At 60.1% G+C, this 20,861-nt stretch overlaps 1 protein-coding gene across 2 annotated transcripts in view; it reads left to right on the top strand.

Annotated features, from left to right (window-relative positions):
- Positions 1-20,861, top strand: part of SHROOM4 (shroom family member 4) — a 61,758-nt gene that overhangs the window by 39,381 nt on the left and 1,516 nt on the right. For both annotated transcript variants that reach the window (XM_073360588.2, XM_073360592.2), the window contains 8 exons: positions 2,889-3,020; positions 4,603-6,841; positions 8,839-8,900; positions 13,906-14,589; positions 18,096-18,226; positions 18,309-18,585; positions 19,584-19,761; positions 20,024-20,296. In XM_073360588.2, the coding sequence (XP_073216689.2) occupies positions 2,889-3,020; positions 4,603-6,841; positions 8,839-8,900; positions 13,906-14,589; positions 18,096-18,226; positions 18,309-18,585; positions 19,584-19,761; positions 20,024-20,296 (3,976 nt within the window). The remainder of the gene's footprint in view (positions 1-2,888; positions 3,021-4,602; positions 6,842-8,838; positions 8,901-13,905; positions 14,590-18,095; positions 18,227-18,308; positions 18,586-19,583; positions 19,762-20,023; positions 20,297-20,861) is intronic.

Raw genomic sequence — 20,861 nt, 5'->3', positions numbered from 1 at the left:
CCCTGAGCTCCTCTCTACACAGCTCTGCTGGTGCCCCTCAGTCCCGACCCATAGCCCCTGATCTCCCAGCCCATGGCTCCACACACACACAGCTCTGCCAGAGCCCAGGCCCCCCCTCCTCCACCCCTGTGTCCCAGTCCTGCCTCACACAACACAGAAGCAGCTGGTCTTGCCCAGTCGTGGGACAGCTTCATGATGTAGCCAAGCCCCTAAGGTTCCTAATGGTTTTGAAGCCCATTTCACTCAATGCCAGTCTGGGTGGAGTCAGGGTCTCCTGAGAAGTGGCATGTTCCCCTGCACTGCACCCTGTCTTTCCAGGCCTGGCAAGGGGCTTGTGGCTCGCCCGTGGCCGGCTGCTGCAGTCATCTCTGCCTCCCCTCACAACTCAGGATGCAACCTGCAGGGCTCAGCAAGACCCCCTCTGATCTTGGTACTGCCCTCGACTGAGCAGCATGGGCACCTCGGCCTTATCCCCCGAGGTCTGCAGCTGGATGAGGGGCTGCCCTTGCAGATCAGACCAAAGGCAACGTCTGGGGCACGCAGCTGCTTGGAGAAGCCTAGACTGGGCGGCTGTTCCTGGAGGAGCCAGGAGTTCAGGGCCAGCACTGGGGCGCCAGGCCATGTGCCAGCAGTTGATTGCTCAGTGCCAGCTAACGGTGGTGGTGCAGGGCTGTGCAGGGACGGGTCAGGGCATTCCAGGCTGGGTCCCCAGCCCCTGCGCCGCGGCACCATGTGGCCTGGCACAGCTTCCTGTGCCCATCCCTCACTGGGCTGGGCTGCCACAGGACTCATGTGGTGCCCTGTAGTGGAACAACTGAGCCTACCTTCTGGGCTTCCTGGGGGTGATTCTGACCCCCCCCCCATGTCATGCGCCTGCCAGGAGCACGTCTCCCCGCAGGAGCGGGCAACTGTGCAGTCCTGCTGTGCTGGCCTGGCACCGACCCCACGGAGCCCATAAATCCTGGCATTATTGCCATGCTATCAGCACGCGGTCCCTGACCCCCACACAACAGCTTCCTCTACACTTCTCGCCCGGCACCGCCTGCACGTCAGCGACTCCGGGATTGGGATCCCAAATCCCTCGCCCCTGAGAGCAGGGAGACGGCTCTGCAGAGCCCACTTCTTCCCTGAGGGGCCGGGCTGGCCTGGCGTGAAGTCATTCTCCCCCTGGCTGCTCCCTCCTGCAGCATGTGTTAATAGCACCGCGCGACCCTGTGCTGGGAACCCGGCTGGTTCCCGCTCCCAGCCCTGTCCTTCTGGCGTCAGTTTCCCCTTGCTCCTGTTCATTGTGTCACACCGTGCTGGACCCTGGTTTCTGTTCAGTCCAGCCTGGGCTGCTGGGCTTGTGCTGAACCAGGGTGTGATGCTGTTGTGTAGGGCTCTGGGGCACTGAGCAGCTCCAAGGCTCTGCTCAGAGTCCCCTTCCCTCCCCCCGTGGGGCATTGTGCGTGGCAGGCCCAGGGGCTGGGAAGGGGGATGAAAGCCAACTCAGCCAATGCATAGTTCATGTTGACTCCTCTGTCTCCTGCCAACCTGGCTCCTTCCCTCCATGCCACTTCGTCCCCCAGCACCCCGCCGTACCCCACGTGCTGTTGGGATACTCAGGCTGGGGCAGCAGTAACGTGCCATCGCAGGGAGTCTCTTGGCCTGGCTCTGGGAGCCTGGGGTCGAGTCCCACCATTGGCCTGTGAGTGCAGTGCAGGACCCTGTACTGCTGGTGGAGAGCTTGTGTGTGCAGCCAGGCCCAGCTAAAATGCCCCTATTTGCTCTGTGGGGGCAGGGTGCTACCAGTCTGGGTGCTCCTGTGGGTGGCAGTTTGGCTACCTACCCTGGTAGCCCAGTGGCAGTCAGAGGGCTCCCAGTCTCCCAATGGGATCACCCAAGGCTGTGAATTACTGGGGGGATTTGCCTGAGTTCTGCCCCCTGCCATCCAGAGCCAGGCCTGGGCTAGTGCTCTGTGGAGGTGGCTGGGATCTTTATTTAGGGCCCTGCCCTGGCTTCCTGGTATGAGCCCGACTTTCCAAGTTGTCCTACCTATTGGAGCAATGCCCATAGAGGGTGGGGGTGGGGCTGCCTGGATAATCCCCAGCACTCAGCCAGTGTGAGTCCAGCCCGCAGAAATCATGAGACTGGCTTAAAATGTAGGCGTTAGACCCGAAGCTGGTTCCTCCGTCTCCTGGCGTCTGAGCCTGGCGGAGCCCCTTCGCCAGCTTTTCTTCCCAGCCACCAGGGCTAGAAACCTGCTTTTTCAAAATCCCACACTGAGGGCCGAACATAATCCCATGACTCTGGGAGCTGGGGCTTGAGGATATCCCAGGCTTTGGGGTACTGTGCTGGAAAGGGAAGGTGCAGTGCGTGGGTAGAATGGGGACTGAAATTCTCATCACCCAAAGGGTGAGGGGGCCTTTATCCCAATAGCGCTGGCCCCTCCTCTGCCTGTTGGAATGTTGCGGAGGGAGGGGTCCCCCCCATTGTTTCAGTTGGTGGGGAGCAAATCCCTGGCCCTGCTGGCAGAGAGGCAGGAGTGGGGAGAGCCATGAGGGGCAGCCTGGAGAAAGGGCTTCCATGCCCTGGATGGCTTTGTCTGCCTGGTGGGAGGCACCCACTTCCCACCCCCAAGTGCCAGCAGCTCCCAGCCCTTCGCTCAGAGGGACGGGAGCTCCCCCAGGATGGGGAGCGTGGGATGCCATCCTCTGGGCTGGGCAGACACAGGGTGAGAGAGGACGCCCCCAAAGACCCCAGTAAGCTAATGGGGAACTCCTCCGGGATGTCCCGCTAAGGGAGCCTCTCTGTGGAGGACGGGACGGGAAGTTCTCCAGGAAGTGAGCTCAGCCCAATGCCTCAGCCTGGTTTCCTCTCCATTCTTGGCTCTGTGCTGCTCTTGGCAGGAGGAACGTGCCCGTCATCAGGCCCCACTCCTGGCACCTGGCCAAACTCTCCGAGGTCCGGACCGAGGCTGCCACCATGCACTGTCCCTCCGACACCTTCAGCTTGTCTTGGCACTCAGGATGTGACTCCAGGTGAGTCCCACAGCAGCTGGGGTGTAGCCCAGTGTGTGCCACTGGCTCTGCCTGCCTGGACTTGCTGCCCTGGGGCACCTGAGAGCCCTCTGGGTGGAGGAGCCCTGGCAGGTGCCTGGCTCTAAAATGCCCCCTTGCTGGAGCAATCCAGACCCAAGCTAGCTGCTCCCCACCTCTGGAGCCCCTGCCTTGGGCTGCCTCTGGGCCTCAGGCGCTGGGCCGGGGCCCAGCAATGGTCGCTTGGTTGCCAGCCAGGCATAGGTGGCTCCAGGTTGGCTGAGGCTGATTTTGAGCCTGGACTCATTTCTCTTCCCTGGAGGATTGCAGAGGGCAGAGTTAAGGCCAGCCATGCTCCCCAGAGCTGCCCAGGAGTGGGTCCCTTAGATGTGAGCTTTGCTCTCACCCTGGCCCTCGGGGTAATGCAACCCGTCTGTCACCGTTAGCCCTTCAGTTCCCTGGCTGAGCTCTGCCTTAGTGTTCTCTGTGCCTGGGCTGTGGGAAAAACATCCTTGTCCTGCTGTAACACAGAGGGCTCGGACCAGAGGGCCACATGGCCCCTGTGACACGCCATTAGCCAGCTCTCCAGAGCACGCTTTATCCCAGCATGAGTGCATGTCTCACCCTGGAATTTTCCACCTTGGGCTGGGTTGTCTCCAAGCCCAGCACGTTCTTCCCCTTGCTGGCCTGGCTGGCTGCTGCCCCGCCTTCCACTGGGGCCCTTTGGTACTGCCACAGGGCCCCCTAGGCCCGTTCTGACAGGAGGAGCTGCCCTGTTCCGTGGCTGTCTCCCTGTCTTCCCCGGGGATGGTTCCCCCCTTTTTCCAGCTCTGGTTTGTTCTGCTGAGCTCCGATTCCTGAGCAGGAAGGGTGGCGGGCCAGAGCCAGCTGCGTTGCGAGCACGGAGCTAACAAATCCCAGCTGTCTTGGCCAAGTGGGGGGCTGCGAATGCCACACTGCCCACAGTCCCAGAGGACAGGCGAGAGCATGCTGCGGGCCCAGTGGATCCCCCCCTCCCCCTGCGGGCCAAATCCTGCCCTCGCTTATGTGCAGTAATTCTGGCTGCGACCCCTGTTGCCTCAGAATAGGAACTAGCATCCTGGGGCTGGGCGAAGGGCAGTGAGACGAGCGGAGCTGGAATGGGCAGATCACCTCTTCCGGGAGCATCACCTGGCTCTGCCCACCACTTAATCCACCGAACAGGGAGATACCTGATGCACGCAGCCCCTGCCCACAGTGGGGCCAGGGCAAGGCTGGAACCAACCGTCCCCAGCGGGGGCAGGCAGGAGGTCCCACCCCTTGTTGCACCAGCTTCTTGCCCCACTCCCCCCTGGGCCCCCTGTGCAGTGCCCACAGGGGAGCGACTCCTTCCTGACCATGGCAGGGGAGCTGCCCAGGAGCTTGCTAGTGTTGTGTGAGCTTGCAGAGCTGGGGTGTTTGAGGGGTGCACTGGGCCAAGGGGCATCTGGTCTATACCTGGCCTGTGAACGGCACCGTGCGGCACAGGCCGGGTTTCCTCTTCCCATGGCGCTGGGGGGGAGGGTGTTTGCCCGGTGCCGCTCACACTTGCTGTGTCTCTCTCCAGTGACCTGTCCCTGCAGTGGGCCCAGCTGTCTCGCCATTGCAGCACAGAGAAGAGCAGCTCCATTGGAAGCATGGAGAGCCTGGACCCGCCCAGTCAGACCTACTACGAGGGCAGCCTCTCGCCCGTGGACCAGAGCATGTACCAGAACAAACGTGACTCTGCCTACAGCTCCTTCTCAGCCAGCTCCAACACCTCGGACTATGCCCTGTCCCTGCGCCCCGAGGAGACCTCCTCCACAGACTCCATCCTCCAGGGCCTGGGCCCCAGCCGAGCCCACGAGGGGCGCTACCTGCAGACAGGCAGCGAGGGGGCAGATGTCTCCTGCCAGCTGTGTGGGCACCTGGCACCCAACTCCAGGCCCTCCTCATGCCCCCACGAGAGCAACCTGTCAGGCTCCTCCAAATCAGGCGCCCCTCCCCAGCCCCCCGTCAGGAGGGACAGCCTCCGGGCCTCCAACCCCCAGCCAGCTGGCACCGAGCGACGCCGGGCCTCCGCGCCCGCCGATGTCCTGCACCTCCCGGGCAGGTGGACCTCAGACACCTTGCTCTGCCTGCGAGACAAGGAGCCCGAGGGGGTTGGAGGCCATCCGAAAGAGCGCCTGTCTGCCGACCAGTACTACATGCTGAGCTCCCACCTGGACATGGAGCAGCTGTTAGGGGAGAGCACAGAGCATCCCCACGGAGCTGCCCGTGGGCAGTGCCAGGACAACGGTGCTCACGAAGGAGAGCCAGGCACCAATGGTGACCCTCCCCCATCTCCTCGGAAGGGGCACCGGCACAGCGCCCCTGAGCAGCTGCTGGCATCCCAGCTGCACTCCCTGACTGTGGCCACAGGCAGCAGCTGCTGGGATACCCAGGTGCAGGACGGGCACCAATGGACTGTGAACCCGCTGCACTTGGAGCAGCCGTGCCCTGGCCGACAGACAGAGGATGCCAAAGAGCAGTTGTGCGGGAATCCGGCCATGGGCACAGACCGGGCTGACGACCACACGACGCAAGCCCAGCACTCCCCCAGCTGGGCCCAGGACTCCTGCCACAGCCAGGGGCCATACAGGTGTTACTCAGAGCTGGAGAGATCCTGCAGCACCCCCGGTGAGTCAGCCACACCTCCGCAGCCTGCTGGCCTGATCCCCACGTGCAGCTCCGAGGCACTGGTAGAGGAGGGGAAGGAGTCTGGGGAGAGCAGGCCATGTGCCAGGAAATTGGGCCCTTCTCATCAGCGATCGGCCCAGCTTCGGCGCCGGAGCGAGCGCTTCGCCACCAACCTGCGCAATGAGATCCAGAGGAGGAAGGCCCAGCTGCAGAAGAGCAAGGGCTCTGTGGCTCTGTTGTGTGGGGAGGAGCCAGTGGAGGAGACTGACGAGCCGTGTGAGAGCCCCCCTAATTCCTCAGCCCTGCCACAGGGCAGGCTGCCTAGCTCAGGCATGGCACAAGCCAGAGCCAGGTGCCTGAGCCCCACGTCGGGTGTGGCACCTGCTGGGAAACTTGGCAGGAGCCTCGGCCGCCCTGCTGACAGGAGTGCCCCCACCCCCCAGTCTGCACGGAAAGGCCCCAGCCCCCCTGCCCCCGACAGGGAGAAGCACAGGGCTCCGGCAGCTGGGGGCCGGTGGCGGTGGTCTCCAGAGCACAAGCTTCAGCGGGTCCTGAGCCCTGGGAAGGCGTACGCCAAGGGGCCGGAGGCGCCTGCCTCCCCGCTGCGCCTGGCGGAGGATGCTGACCTGCTGCCCTTCGCTGACCGGAGGAAGTTCTTTGAGGAGACCAGCAGGTGCATGGGGCGCCTCCCGGCCCGGCACAGCAAGCCCCCCAGCTTCCGGCCGAAGGCAGCCGAGCCGCACGCCTTTCAGCCACTGAGTGCTGAGTGCCGGGAGCTGCGGCGCCGTTCCGTGGACCAATCGTACCCACCCCTGTCACCTGGGCGGCAGAATCTCCCCGCCTATGCTGAGTGCTGCCTGGAGCCGCCTGTGTGCTATGCCGGCCTCCCGCGGCATGCCGAGTTCGAGTACCTGCGGCCCTTTGCCCGGGCCTGTGCCGGGACGGCCCCACTGCGTTGCGAGCCCTGCCTCTACTGCTCCAGCGACATGTGCCCCACACTGCTGCAGAGGAACATGCAGCCCAGCCACCATGGCTACCGCTGCCACCCCCACCCCTGGGTGCCACGGTGCTCTGACTGCTGCTGCTCTGTTCCCCACAAGGCTCTGGAGGAGAGCGAGCCCTGGCCTGGGAGGAAGGCGTTCTTGCCGGTAAGAGATCCTCCCTGCAAGCAGTCTCTGGTGCCAGGTGGGCAGGCCCTGTGGCTGAGCCTGGCCCGGCTGAGTATCAGCTTGTGGAGAGGTGCAGGGGAAGGCTGTCAGGGGGATTTGTCTGTCTGTCCCTGGGGATGGGGAGCCAACCCTGCTTAAACACTAGGAGTTGCCGCCTCCTTCACCCTGCCTCACCCTGAGCCCTTTGCGCCATGCCAGCCACTGGCAGCAGGAGGCACCACTCCCCTCCCAGGGTGTTTGAAGCTGTGGGGCAGGGGGTGTTGGAGCAGGGCAGGGGCAGAGTTCCTGGGAGGCAGTAGGGGACAGGGGAAAATGCGTATTGCGTGACTGCATTTGATCCCCAGTGGTTCCCCAGCTTAGGGAAGGGGGTCTGTCTGGCACATGCCCGGTGTGTGTGGGAGGAATTGGGTACCCCTTGCCTGTGACCTGCCCATCTCTGCCAGGACAGCAACTGGCATCCCCTGCCATTTGTGTTTAACTCAACCTTCTCCAGAAATGTGCCATGGGAACCCCCTTGCCCCCCGCCACACATGCCCCTGCCAAGCCTGGAGCAGGCAGCCGGTGTCCCTCTGGCACCCCTAAGTGCTGCTCCTACACTGGTGGAGAGGGGAGGGCGAGGAGTCAGGTTCCTCATGGCTGTGCCCCCCAGCCAGCAGATTGCTAGCTGCGGGCCAGGGCAGCGGGAGCCCAGGGAGGGAAGCGGTGGGTCTGAGCCAGGGCAGGATGGAGCTTTGTCTCTCCTGGCCTGGGGGCACAGCCAGGGAGCGTTAGCCAGGGGATTACTCACAAATGGTGATGCTGTGCCCATCAGCCCTTCCTCCTCCCACCCTGCCATGTGTCCCCATACCATTGGGGTGGCATGAGCGTGGGAGAGTGCTGCATGGCAGCCCATGTAGCCGCTGGGCACCTTGGCATTGCTGGCTGGCAGCGCTGGCTGGAGAACAAAACTCGGGCACAAGAAGCATTGTGGTTGGTGTTTATTTCTGTTAAACCCAGCGCTGTCTGCAAACCAGAGCCTGAGAGAGCCGCAGCCTGGCATCAGGACGCTCACCGGGGGCGACCCCGGTTCAAGGGTGCCTGATTCAGAGCAGCCACTTGAACCCGGGTTTCCCATGTCCCAGGTGGGTGCCCCACCTGCCGGGCTGCTGGCTGTTCTGACCTCTCCCAGATTCCATCCCGGACCCCAGAGAGTCTCTGCCGCACGTTTTTCGTTTGGCTGAATCTGCCTTGTCTGACCCCCCCGCCCCTGCCAACCACCCATCCACGTGCCAGCTGGCGCCATCCTGCCAGTGGCCTGTTTGTGGCCAAGCCCTGCTGTATCACACGTCCTTCCTGGGGGTGTCACGCTCTCCTGTCAGTGCAGGCTGCTGGCAGTGGAAGGACGTTGGTGTCCCTTGGCTGGGGGTGACTGGAGACAAGAGGGATGGGTGAGGGGGTGTCGTTTCCTGGCAGGGCCTCAGACCCCAAGGGGGCGGGTGTCCTGAGGGCTGGGTTGAGGCCCTGGTGCCTGCCCAGCTCTCCCGCTCATGCCCCGCCCAGCTCCATACCTGTCGGGCTCTGACAGGACCTGCCTGGCCTGCTGCGCTTTGGTGGCCGGAGCTGCCTGCATGAGCCAGTGCAAGCCCCAAAGCTCCACTGCCCAGGGAGCCTTCCCCAGTGCAGTCTCTCCGCAACAGCTGGGAACCAGCCCTGCAGCCCAGCCCCACGGAGGGAGGGCAAACAGGCTCAGCAGGTTTGTGGCTCTACGGGAGGGCGGTGGGGGGTGGCAAGCGAGTGCTAAGCTGGCTGCCAGGACCATGCGTTTCCTTGCTGAGACTCTGCCCTGGTCTTTAGGACTGTGAGCGGAAAATAGCCCCTGTCCTGCTCCTGGGATGTGAGGGGTGGGGGGCAGTGGCTGGGCGGGGGGCTGGAGAGCACCAGTGGGAGGGGCGGGTGGCTCGTCCTGGCCATCTCACTCCTCTGATTCTTGTTTGCAGGAATTTCCTCTGGAGGAGTGGGAGCCTGGGGTGATAAACAGGAAGGGCAGCCAGTCAGTGAGGTAAGGGCTGGGGGGGGGGAAGGGGGGCAGGTTCCTACTTTGCAGGAGCCTTTGATGAGGGGCTGGGGTGTGGGGTCACCGATAAAATGGCCAGCCAGCGAAGGGGACAGAGGCTGCCTGTGACACTGGATCTCATGGAGAGCCCCGTGCACCCCGGATGGAGTCCCCAGCACTCAGCTCACCCAGACACTTTGCTGGGACACTGCCACTTCCAAGTGGTGGCCTGGTGGCTTGGGTTGGGCAGTGGCCCTGCCCTGCAGTACCTGCTCGGTTGGGCTATGGCGGGGGGCTGCTCCCATCACCCAGCCCAGGCTCCTACCTGCTCCCCCATCTGGGGTGCTGTTGATGGAGGAGAGGGGTCCCTCCTGGCCAGCGGGGAGCACCTGTGGTGGTTCAAGGCTTTGAAGGTGGACAAGGGGGTGAGAGCTCTGAGGAAGAAGCCCCAGAAAGTCCCGGGGTCCTGAGTTAGCAGCCCGGGCTGGGGGTATCACGTGCTGCAGGCCGTGGCGGGGGCCGCACAAAGGGTGGGGGTGTCTCCCAGCATGTTTTAGCTGTGCTGGAGCTGGGGCCATCCCCTGGGGCCCTCGTGTCAGGGCCCCAGCTGTGGGGAGTGGGTCGAGCTGAGCCTGGCGTGGAGGGGACATAGTCCAAGTCCAGGCCAGGAGCAGCAGCCCATGCTAGTGCCATGTTGCAGGAGCAGGTTGAACTCAAGTCGATGAGTTGTGCCAGGCTGGAGCCAAGTGAGCCAGCTGAAGCAGGGTCAGTGGAGCTGAGACTGGGTGAGAGGGCAGGAGCGGAGCAGGGACCAAGGACATGGAGCAGGGCTGGGCCAGGAACCGGGAGCTAGGCAAGGGACCAGGTGTGCACAGCAGGGTCTGTTAGCAGCAGCAAGCCAGGGATCCTCGCAGCTGCACTGACAGCCTCCAGGTGTTTTTTCTTAAGCAGCGTGCCTGGGCCAATCCAGAGCACAGGAGGCTCCAGCAGCCAGCACCTCCCTGCACAGGACAGCCAGTGGGGCTTGCACTGTGGGGCTCAGAGGAAGCTGTTTCCTGCTTTGCTGGAGCTGTGAGGTGGCGGGGTGGACACCATAGCAGACCTGGCTTCCAAGCCCACAGATCCTCCCTGGATCGCCAGCTGGCCCATGGGAGTGACTGTGCCCGGGGAGCCGCTCTGCATGCAGTGCTATGGGCCAGGGCACAGGGTTGGCACCTGGGTCGTGCTGCTGCTGCCTCTCTCATGAACCCAACAACAAAGCTCTGGGCACACGGCCAGAGAAACCTGCAGCCTTGCTGCCAGCGCTGAAAGGCCCTTTTTAACCCCGGCCCAGCCGTCAGCCCCGAGGAGCCAGGAGGAGCACATGCTCTTACAATACAGAGGATCACCAGAGCCCAACTAGGGCCTCGCTGTTTCAGTGTCTGGGACAGGGAGGCAGCCTGCTGTTGGGGCTTCCCAGGGTGCTGCTTCTGCAGGAGGCCTGGGGATTCTGTCAGCAGGATTCCCTGCCAGGATAGCCGTTTGGTACAGCCCTGGCTGTGGTGATTTGTGGTGAGCTTCCACCCATCAAGGAGGTGCCTGAAGTGCTGTTTCCAGGCACATGAGCGCCAGTAAATCCCCACACTGAGCACATGAAGGCTGCACAGACAAGCAGGGAAACACTGAGAATGTTGTCATCTTGGGCCAAGATTTTCAAAAGGGCAATCCACAGCTTAGGGCCCCAAATCCTATTGAGGTGCCTGGGCCCAGATCCCCAGAGGTCCTTAGGCCCCTAACTCCCATTGACATCAATGGGAGTTAGGTACCAAAATATCTGTGAGGATCTGGGCCCTGAATAACAGCTGATTTTCAAGAGTGCAGAGCACTGATCTGCTCCATTAGCCTGGGTTCTGAAGAGCCTCCCAGGTACCCCTACAATGCAGATGATAGACTGTAATTCAGAAAGGCTGGCTAAAATCAGCCCTGGTATTGGGGAGTTAGATTATCCTAAGGGATTTAGGAGCAGGAGTCCCACTAAAAGTCTTGGTGCCGAACTCCGGAGGGGCTGAGTTTTAGGCATCTGTTGGTTTAAAATCTCAACCTAAATTTCCCAGATCTGATTTTGGTTTGGAAGCGAAATACCAAATGCTCGGCAGGCACTGTGGAAAGCCAAGCTAAGGCAAAGCAAACAGCCTGTCTTCTGCCCTGTGCCTCCTCCCACGTGGACCCTGCTAAGAGCCGAGGGCCAGGACTGAACCTTTCAAGTCATTTTCAACAGTTTGAAAGTAACAATGAAACATGCCCGGTCAGCGCTGGCTGTGAGCAAGGTTGTGGCCAGCCTAGCTCGCCTTGCAGCAGTTCTCACACAGGCACGCTTCGGGGCCCTGCAGATCTGCCTCAGTCGAACACAAGCCGCTGGTCTTGGTCCAGGAGAGTTGGCTGGAGATCTGTCTGGCCCTTCCACGCTGAGCTGTGTTTGGTGCAGCACATGGTGTGGTGGGTCAGTCCCTGTCCTGGGGTAGCCAGTTCTCTGTTGCATGCAGTGGACTAAGGAGAAGGGGGCAGGTTAGTGGGTGCAGCTGAGAGGTGGCCATGCCATGGGCTCTGAATTAGGCTGCAGGAGGGATGTGGGCTGTGACTGGAGGCAAAGGGTGAGGCGATGCAGCACATTCCCAGAGGCGGGGTCAGCAGAGGAGGCTCAAAGGGCTAGGCAGGCTATCCAGGGAACAGGAGCCACATGCCAGGCGAGTCCGCCGTGCTCTGCCCGAGATTTGGGCTGATACACTAAGGCTGGTATCCGGGTGACACTGTTGTACTGGGAGAAAGTGCCTTGTTCAGGTACAGCTGTTCTGCTTCCAGGTGGAGCCAGCCAGTGTGGGGTAAGCACGTTTACAGTTGTGACTGCGGGGCCAGGTTACCTCAGTGGGAATCAGTCAGGTTTGTGTGTGGCCAAGGCCTCACTGGGGAAGATGGCTGGGGTGAGGATACCAGGCTGCCTGACAGGAGAGACCAGCACAGGAGTTCAGAGTTCCTTTGCCTTTCGATTTCTAAGCTTTCCCAGGTATGCCCAGCTGGTGTCCCCACCTCGCTGTGTTCCCAGGCTTGCCGCTAGCTTTCCTGGAAGGGTTAGTTTTTCCCTCTGTCTCCAGCTCTGCCTGCTGGTAGCTGAGAACCACATCTCCATGTGCCTCAGCAAAGCGGGCGTTTGAGCTGGCTCCAGCAGGATTTGGATTTGTGCACAAGCTGGGGGTTGAAGGGCATTAGTGTCAGATGCCCACTGACAGGGCCCTTCCAGAAGCCCAGCCAGAGCACATGGCAGGGTGTTGTATGTTATGCTGCGTGGTCAGTATGCTGCCCTGAAATGGGCCTGCTCTCTGCCTTGTCCGGTCAGGGATTTCCTAAGGCTGGTCCTAGCCCTGGTGATCTCAGCCCAGACCCTCAGGGTTTCCCTGCCCCTAGCGTTCATTTTGAACTTACCCCTCATTCCAAGAGCAGCCAGATGTGGACATGCCTGTTCCCAAGGCAGCTGGCACGGCAGTTCCAGAGGAAACAAGCCAGTTATTTTAGCAGCTTTACCAGGCGAGCAGGGAACGGAGCAGAAGGGCCCAGAGGGATACTGTCACCAGTCTGTGCTGAGATGAGGGTCTGGCAATAGCTAGAATCTGGGATTGAGGCAGGGCCAGGGACTGTCCACCCTCAGTCCTTGGGAATGTGGCATGCTGCGCAGAGCTGCTGCGCTGCTAAGAACTGCGTGTCTAGCCCTCCGTGGAAGGATTTTCCATGGGGTATCATAGGGATCATCCTCATGCCAAGCTCTCCTCTGTAGATCGTAAAGCACTTTACACAGGAGGTCAGTGTCATCGTTCCCATTTTACAGATGGGGAAACTGAGGCCTAGGGAGGGGCCAAGGGTCACCCAGCTAACCCAGGAATAGGATCCTGGTCTCCTGAGTCCACGTCTAGTGCTCTGCCCTCTAGACCACGCTGTCTCCAACACAAGTGTCATGTCCAGGGGAGAGGCAGCAGTAGAGCTGCTGTTTGGTGCCAGGCTCCCTGAGGCCTGTGGCAAGGCTGGCAGACTCCCCTGGCCTTGCCCTGCCTGCTGCGAGCAAGGCTCTCGCAGGGCTGCTTGAAGCTGAGGTGCTGGGGCTCACCCAGTTAGGTGGGTTAGGGGCTGTGATCAGTGGGATTGCTGGGGAGCTGAGCCCAGGGTCTTTGACTCCCACCCTTCTGGCCTAGCCAGAGGTGGATTAGGGGTTTGTGGGGCCCTGAGCCAGAGCAAGTGGGGGCCCCTCCCCACCGCTTTTGCCTGCGGTCCCCCCGCCTTGTGGGATTTGAGGACCACCGGACAGGCAGGGGCACCCATTTTTTCCAGGGGCTCCCCAGTTGTCTGAGGCCCCTGGGCATGGGCCCCATTTGCCCAGTGGCTAATTCACCACTGGGCCTAGCCCATGGGGACGCCAAGCAAGGGGTGGGCTGGAGAGTGAGGCCATGCTGCTGGGGATAGCGTGCTCTGTGCCTGTCCCTCTGGGGGGGACTGACAGTTACCACCAGCTGGGGCAGATCCCACGGGTCGTGCTGCTGCCGGATGCCCTGGGCCCAGCCCTGTGATCAGCGTGGGGGGAGGGGAGGCAGAGGAAGGACTGTTCAGTGGGGGGTCTAGGACTCTGGAAATCCCAGCTCCCTTCCCCATCCATGCCATGAGGAGAATAGCCCCCCTCCACCCCAGGGGCATGAGACGGCCATTCCATTGCAGATGGGGGGCCCAGACACTACGGGTGGAGTCGGATAGGTACCTTAGTGAGAGGCTAGCACTCTGGGTGCTGGCTGCATGGGGCTGGGAGCTGCCCCAAGGCTGGGCTTGTCATGGCAGTGGGGATTTGGCCCATAGAGAAGCTGCCTGAGGGGTTTCTCTCTGACTCCTGGCTCCTATGGCTGCCTGGTACGTCAGCGCTAGCTATCCTCAGGCCAGGCAGGAAGCAGGCTGTGATTGAATGGTTTCGGGGGCATCTGCCCCCAAATGTTTTCCCCAGCGAGCTGGCGCACTACGAGATCGGCTTCCAGAGGGAGGGTCCCTTCCGGCCCTGCTTGGAGACCTCCAAGCAGACGTGGCCCCCGTGCTACCGGGCCACGTCCTCTCTCGACCTCTCTTGGGATTGCGAGCGGCGCGCACCAGAGAGCCCAAGCGAGCTGCTCCACCGCCCGCTCCGGGGCAGGGCCTTCTCCGAGAGCCACCTCAACATGGAGCCGCCCAGCGCCCAGGGCCAAGAGAGGAGAGACGCCCCATTGGCCAAGCTAGACGAGACCTGCCCGATGACTCCGTGTCCAGCCAGAAAGAAAGGGCCGCCCCCTCCACGGCCCCCACCCCCAAACTGGGAGAAGTACAGAACTCGCCGGGCTTCCCACCACCACCTGTACCCACCGGAGCCCGCTGGGCCCAGCTCAGCCTTGCTGGCGGTGCCCCTGGAACAGCCTCACCACCAGGGCGGTGGCAGCATGGAGACAGCAAGACAGCGCTCCCAGAGCCTTCCTCTGGACAAGCTCCCTGGGGACTCGGCCAAGCCCATGGCCGTCTCACAGCCTCGAATGCCTGGCACCCTCCCCCAGGAATCCCTGGACACCAGACACCTGCCAGAGCAGGGGAGCAGCCACTATTACTGCCATGTCTCGCCTCGGGAGCCACTGGCACCGGACACGGGCACCAGGGACGCTCCCAGGCAAGTAAACTGGGCCCCCTCACCCCGATGGCAGGGTCCACGGCCTGTCACTGCCCCCTCACCCCCAAGGGGCCTCACTTACTTCAATACCACGATCTGTTCCCTCTCGAGGCTGCTGCTGCACACTGCCCCCGATCCTAAGTGTAGTAATGGGCTCCTGGCATGCATCCTGTTCTGAGCCTATGTCAGGGGGGTTGCACCTGCCGCACTCTCTGCTGAGGAGAAACCTCGTCCTCGCTGGGAGTCGCTGGTTATGGGGCTGTGCCAAGGGCTGGAGTGCTTTGGTGGGCATCGGCCACGTGTAAGGCAGGTTGCTGAGCTGTCAAGGCCTTGGACCATCCACCACCCCTGAGCTAAAGCAAGTGAGAGGCTGATGGCCCTTGGAGCCGTCTCAGGCCCTTCTGTGCCATCACTCCATGCAGCTCAGGGGCTGAGCTCAGCACCAGCACCCCACTCCCCTCTGGCACAGGAGCCAGGCTGGCATCCGTGCCCTGCTTGGCAGCAGGTTGGTTAACCAGGACGGGCTTGTCCCTGGGATGCTGATTCCCGCAGCGCCAGGGGCATGTGGGGACTGAGGAATGCCCCCCCCCTCACCCGCCCCCATTCAGCTCTCATGTGTCTTACCATGGGAGTTGGGGGTTCCCTTTCCCATGAGCGCTGTCTCTCTGGGGCGGCTTTGGGCTGGCTGTTTGTCCTGCCGATTCCCTGGCCCCTGGTCCATCATGGCTCACAAGAGCCTGGAGCAAAGGGCTGTTGGCCCAGGCTGTCCATGTCCAGGGAGGGTGGTGGGTGGGTGGATCCCCTGCTGGGCCCGGCCTGATGGCAGGGGCACCTGGAAAGGCCAGAGAAGAAGGGCCGTGCTCCGGGCTGTGTTTATCTCTGCTTGTTTGGTACTTCAGCAGTAGTGAGTGTGACCCTCCACACCTCTGTGGGAGGGATCCTTGGGAGCATCTCAGCCCCCCACTGAAGGGGTGGATGTTGGATCTTTAGCTCTGAGATACTCTGACACTTGGGAGAAAGGAACAGCCATGTTAGTCTGTATTCGCAAAAAGAAAAGGAGTACTTGTGGCACCTTAGAGACTAACCAATTTATTTGAGCATGAGCTTTCGTGAGCTACAGCTCACTTCATCGGATGCATACCGTGGAAACTGCAGCAGACTTTATATACACACAGAGAATATGAAACAATACCTCCTCCCACCCCACTGTCCTGCTGGTAATAGCTTATCTAAAGTGATCATGAAGTTGGGCCATTTCCAGCACAAATCCAGGTTTTCTCACCCTCCACCCCCCCACACAAATTCACTCTCCTGCTGGTGATAGCCCATCCAAAGTGACAACTCTCTACACAATGTGCATGATAATCAAGTTGGGCCATTTCCTGCACAAATCCAGGTTCTCTCACCCCCTCACCCCCCTCCCAAAAACCACACACACAAACTCACTCTCCTGCTGGTAATAGCTCATCCAAACTGACCACTCTCCAAGTTTAAATCCAAGTTCAACCAGAACATCTGGGGGGGGGGAGGAAAAAACAAGGGGAAATAGGCTACCTTGCATAATGACTTAGCCACTCCCAGTCTCTATTTAAGCCTAAATTAATAGTATCCAATTTGCAAATGAATTCCAATTCAGCAGTTTCTCGCTGGAGTCTGGATTTGAAGTTTTTTTGTTTTAAGATAGCGACCTTCATGTCTGTGATTGCGTGACCAGAGAGATTGAAGTGTTCTCCGACTGGTTTATGAATGTTATAATTCTTGACATCTGATTTGTGTCCATTTATTCTTTTACGTAGAGACTGTCCAGTTTGACCAATGTACATGGCAGAGGGGCATTGCTGGCACATGATGGCATAGATCACATTGGTGGATGTGCAGGTGAACGAGCCTCTGATAGTGTGGCTGATGTTATTAGGCCCTGTGATGATGTCCTCTGAATAGATATGTGGGCACAGTTGGCAACGGGCTTTGTTGCAAGGATACGTTCCTGGGTTAGTGGTTCTGTTGTGTGGTATGTGGTTGTTGGTGAGTATTTGCTTCAGGTTGCGGGGCTGTCTGTAGGCAAGGACTGGCCTGTCTCCCAAGATTTGTGAGAGTGTTGGGTCATCCTTTAGGATAGGTTGTAGATCCTTAATAACGCGTTGGAGGGGTTTTAGTTGGGGGCTGAAGGTGACGGCTAGTGGCGTTCTGTTATTTTCTTTGTTAGGCCTGTCCTGTAGTAGGTAACTTCTGGGAACTCTTCTGGCTCTATCAATCTGTTTCTTTACTTCCGCAGGTGGGTATTGTAGTTGTAAGAAAGCTTGACAGAGATCTTGTAGGTGTTTGTCTCTGTCTGAGGGGTTGGAGCAAATGCGTTTGTATCGCAGAGCTTGGCTGTTGACGATGGATCGTGTGGTGTGGTCAGGGTGAAAGCTGGAGGCATGCAGGTAGGAATAGCGGTCAGTAGGTTTCCGGTATAGGGTGGTGTTTATGTGACCATTGTTTATTAGCACTGTAGTGTCCAGGAAGTGGATCTCTTGTGTGGACTGGACCAGGCTGAGGTTGATGGTGGGATGGAAATTGTTGAAATCATGGTGGAATTCCTCAAGGGCTTCTTTTTCATGGGTCCAGATGATGAAGATGTCATCAATATAGTGCAAGTAGAGTAGGGGCTTTAGGGGACGAGAGCTGAGGAAGCGTTCTAAATCAGCCATAAAAATGTTGGCATGCAGAAAATGGCCCAACTTGATTATCATGCACATTGTGTAGAGAGTTGTCACTTTGGATGGGCTATCACCAGCAGGAGAGTGAATTTGTGTGGGGGGGTGGAGGGTGAGAGAACCTGGATTTGTGCTGGAAATGGCCCAACTTGATAATCACTTTAGATAAGCTATTACCAGCAGGACAGTGGGGTGGGAGGAGGTATTGTTTCATATTCTCTGTGTGTATATAAAGTCTGCTGCAGTTTCCACGGTATGCATCCGATGAAGTGAGCTGTAGCTCACGAAAGCTCATGCTCAAATAAATTGGTTAGTCTCTAAGGTGCCACAAGTACTCCTTTTCTTTCTCCCAAGTGTGTGTTGGATGTCTGAGTCCAAGGGGCTCTTTAACCAAAAATCCCAGCAAGGCATGTCAAGCTCAGTGTCCCATCTGCCTGGTTCCTGTGGCCCTGGATGCTGGCGGGGGAGGGTGGGACCTGACTGGGATGGGCTGAGCTCGCAGGGACAAATGCTCCCCTCTGCCTCCCCCGACATTGAACCCTCTGAAAGCCAGACCGGGTGCAATTGCCTTTGTGCCCCGCTCCCCAAATGTGCTGTATTCCAGCACACACTCTTGTCAAACTTGTGGCAAATCCCCTGGGCCAAGGCTGTTCCCAGAGTCCAGCCAGTCCAGAGTCACCCCCTGAGGCAGGGGGGTTCCAGCTCCCCAGAGGGTGTCCTCCAGTACCCCAAAGGCTGGAAGCTCTGGGCCCTGCTATGCTACTTAGGCTCCCTACTAACACCTTTCCTCTGGGATTGTGCCTACAGGCCAGACGGGCCCTCAGAGGAGGTGGTGAAGGAGACGCCGCGGTGGGATACGGGCAGGTCTGTAAAGGACGAGCAATACCAAGTGATCAGCTGGGGCCAGGAGCGCCCGCGGCCTAGCCCCCCCTGCCTGGGTGAGTGGTACTTCCCTGTGAATTCCCGTGGCATGGGCCCATGTGGCAGTTGTGGTTGCTCACTCCCTGCCTCCTCCTGTAGCCGCCGAGGAGGTGGAGTCGGCCCAGGAGAGCGCAGAGGTGGAGAGCTGCCGGCTGGGCAGGCAGCCGCCCTGCCGCATGACCTCAGAGGAGCTGATGCGAGACGTGGCAGGCAGGGATCGCTCCCTGGCAGGTGTGCTGAGCCCAGCCTCTGGCATGGTGACAGCTGCCGAGGTCATGGGAGAACTCTTCTCGGCAGGGGACCGCCGCTCGTGGAAGGACCATTACCAGCAGGACTGGCGGCTGGAGAAGCAGAGTGAGGCTGAGGCTCAGGAAAGGTAGGAGACGTCTTGGCTATTCCTGGCGGGGCTGGATGTTGATGTGTAAGTAGCTCGTGAGTGCTGGTGCAATCACTGGGGCATTAGGGGGTTTCACATGTTCTGTGCAAGTTTCTTCAGCGTGGCTGCAGAGCCCCGAGCAATCACAGCATGTTCCCTCCAGCTGGGCTTTGTCCTTCAGTTGCCCATTTCCCTGTGTCCCCAGCCAAGCAGCCCCTGTGGTTGCTGAACATTGCAGTGTCACCTCTGCACTGTCGCAGTGGCAGGTCGTTCCATGTGGCCTTGGGGACAGGGCCGCCCCAGTGCGCCCATACTGGGGTGCCAATCATAGAATCATAGAATATCAGGGTTGGAAGGGACCTCAGGAGGTCATCTAGTCCAACCCCCTGCTCAAAGCAGGACCAATCCCCAACTAAATGGCATGGGGACACTGCAGGGATCCCCCTGCGCTCTAAATGGGGGGGGGGTGAATTTCACACCCGCTCCCAGGGCTCAGGCAGCCGGCAGGTGCTGGGCTGGACCCTGCAGAGACAGAGACGGGCATGGGACCTGGGCATAGGCAGCCAGCAGCGCTTTGCTGCTGCTCTGACGCAGGAGGCAGAACAGCGAGAAAGTGCAGTCTCTGTGCTGACACCCACCCGCACCATGTGGCACCAAAAGAGACCGCTGGGGGTCTGGCCAAGTCCAGTTCCTGCTCTCCTGAGGCTGCTTAGCAAACCCATGGGCTGTCACAGGCATCTCAGCCTCCAATGTCTAACCCCTCTTCCCCATCTGGCAAAGTGCAGCTCCTGTCCCCAAGCTGGAGCTGAGGGACTGGGGGATCTGGTGGCCTGAGATTGTATGCTTAGGGTTCAAAGAGCCTAGTGGAGTTAGGAGCCATTAGGATTCAGGTGCAGATTCCCCCATGTCCCTGCCAGTAACTTCCTCATTCTACAACTGGGAGCTCAGCTTCCCTCCGCTCTGTACTGTGTCCGACCCCGTGTGCCATATGTGTACAGGGAGGAGTTCCAGCCCATCTCCCCTCCCCTGGGGGGCACCGTCAGCCCCACCTCCTACTCAGCCTATTACAACACCTCGGCGGGCAAGGCTGAGCTGCTCAACAAGATGAAGGAGTTGCCGGAGGTAGCGGAGGGGACCTCAGAGGAGGAGGTGGATCACGAACTAGCGCAGAAGAAGGTAAAGTGGGGCAGAGGTTATGTGGATTGTGCACTGTCTCTAGGACCTGATATTGCCAGGAATAGAACCCAGGAGTCCTGACTCCCAGCCCCTCCTGCTCTAACGACCAGCCCCCACATCCCTCCCAGAGCCGGGGATAGAACCCCGGAGTCCTGACTCCTGAGCTCCCCTGCTCCACCTCTCATGAACATGGCACCTGACATGACCCCTGGGTTTTAATCGCCTCTCCCGCCCCCTGCCCCACATTTCTCTCCCTCCGCAGGCACAGCTCATCGAGAGCATCAGCAGGAAGCTGGCGGTGCTGCAGGAGGCGCAGCGGGGCCTCCAGGAGGACATCAACGCCAACACAGCGCTGGGGGAGGAGGTGGAGTGCCAGGTGAAGGGCGTCTGCAAACCCAATGAGTTTGACAAGTTCCGCCTCTTCATCGGTGACCTGGACAAGGTGGTGAATCTGCTGCTGTCGCTCTCGGGGCGCCTGGCCCGGGTGGAGAATGCCCTCAACAGCCTGGACCATGAGGCCACCGAGGATGAGAAGGTATGCGGGGAGGATGCTCTGGGGAGGGGCACAATCCTCCTGTATTGGCATGCACATGCCAGCTCGTCCACATCACCACATTAGTCTGGGCACCAGGACAGTGGGTCACAAGTAGCAACAAAGGTCTGATCCTGCCAGAGCCCCAGGAATCTGTCCTCCTCCATCCCCTTAGCTGACATAAATGCCCTATTCCAGAGGTGCCTGCAACAGTGCACAGCAACGTTCTATAGGCAGAAGTGGGGCAGAATCCTGTGTTCAGCTGACCTACAGGATGAATTTCTGGGGCAGACTGTGGTTACCCAGGTTAAAGTGTGGCGGGGACACCAGGGCTATGGGTCAAGATTTAGTAGTGCCTTGACCCCAGTGCTGCATTAGCAAAGCACAGGTCAGACAGGTGCTCTGTCTCTGTTCAGGAGAGGCTGTGGGTCAGGATTGAGGGGCATTGGCAGAGCTTGTGGGGGGTGGAAATCCAGGGCTGGGGTTGCAGGGGGCTGTGGGTTGAAACTGAGATTCTGGCAGTGCATGAAGGGGAAGCTTCCCCAGATTTCTGTGCTGTCTCCCCTGA

Source organism: Lepidochelys kempii, chromosome 9, assembly GCF_965140285.1.
Source record: "Lepidochelys kempii isolate rLepKem1 chromosome 9, rLepKem1.hap1, whole genome shotgun sequence".
Lineage (NCBI taxonomy): Eukaryota > Metazoa > Chordata > Testudines > Cheloniidae > Lepidochelys > Lepidochelys kempii.
The sequence above is the reverse complement of the archived record's forward strand: the minus strand, read 5'-3'. Positions and strand labels throughout refer to the sequence as shown.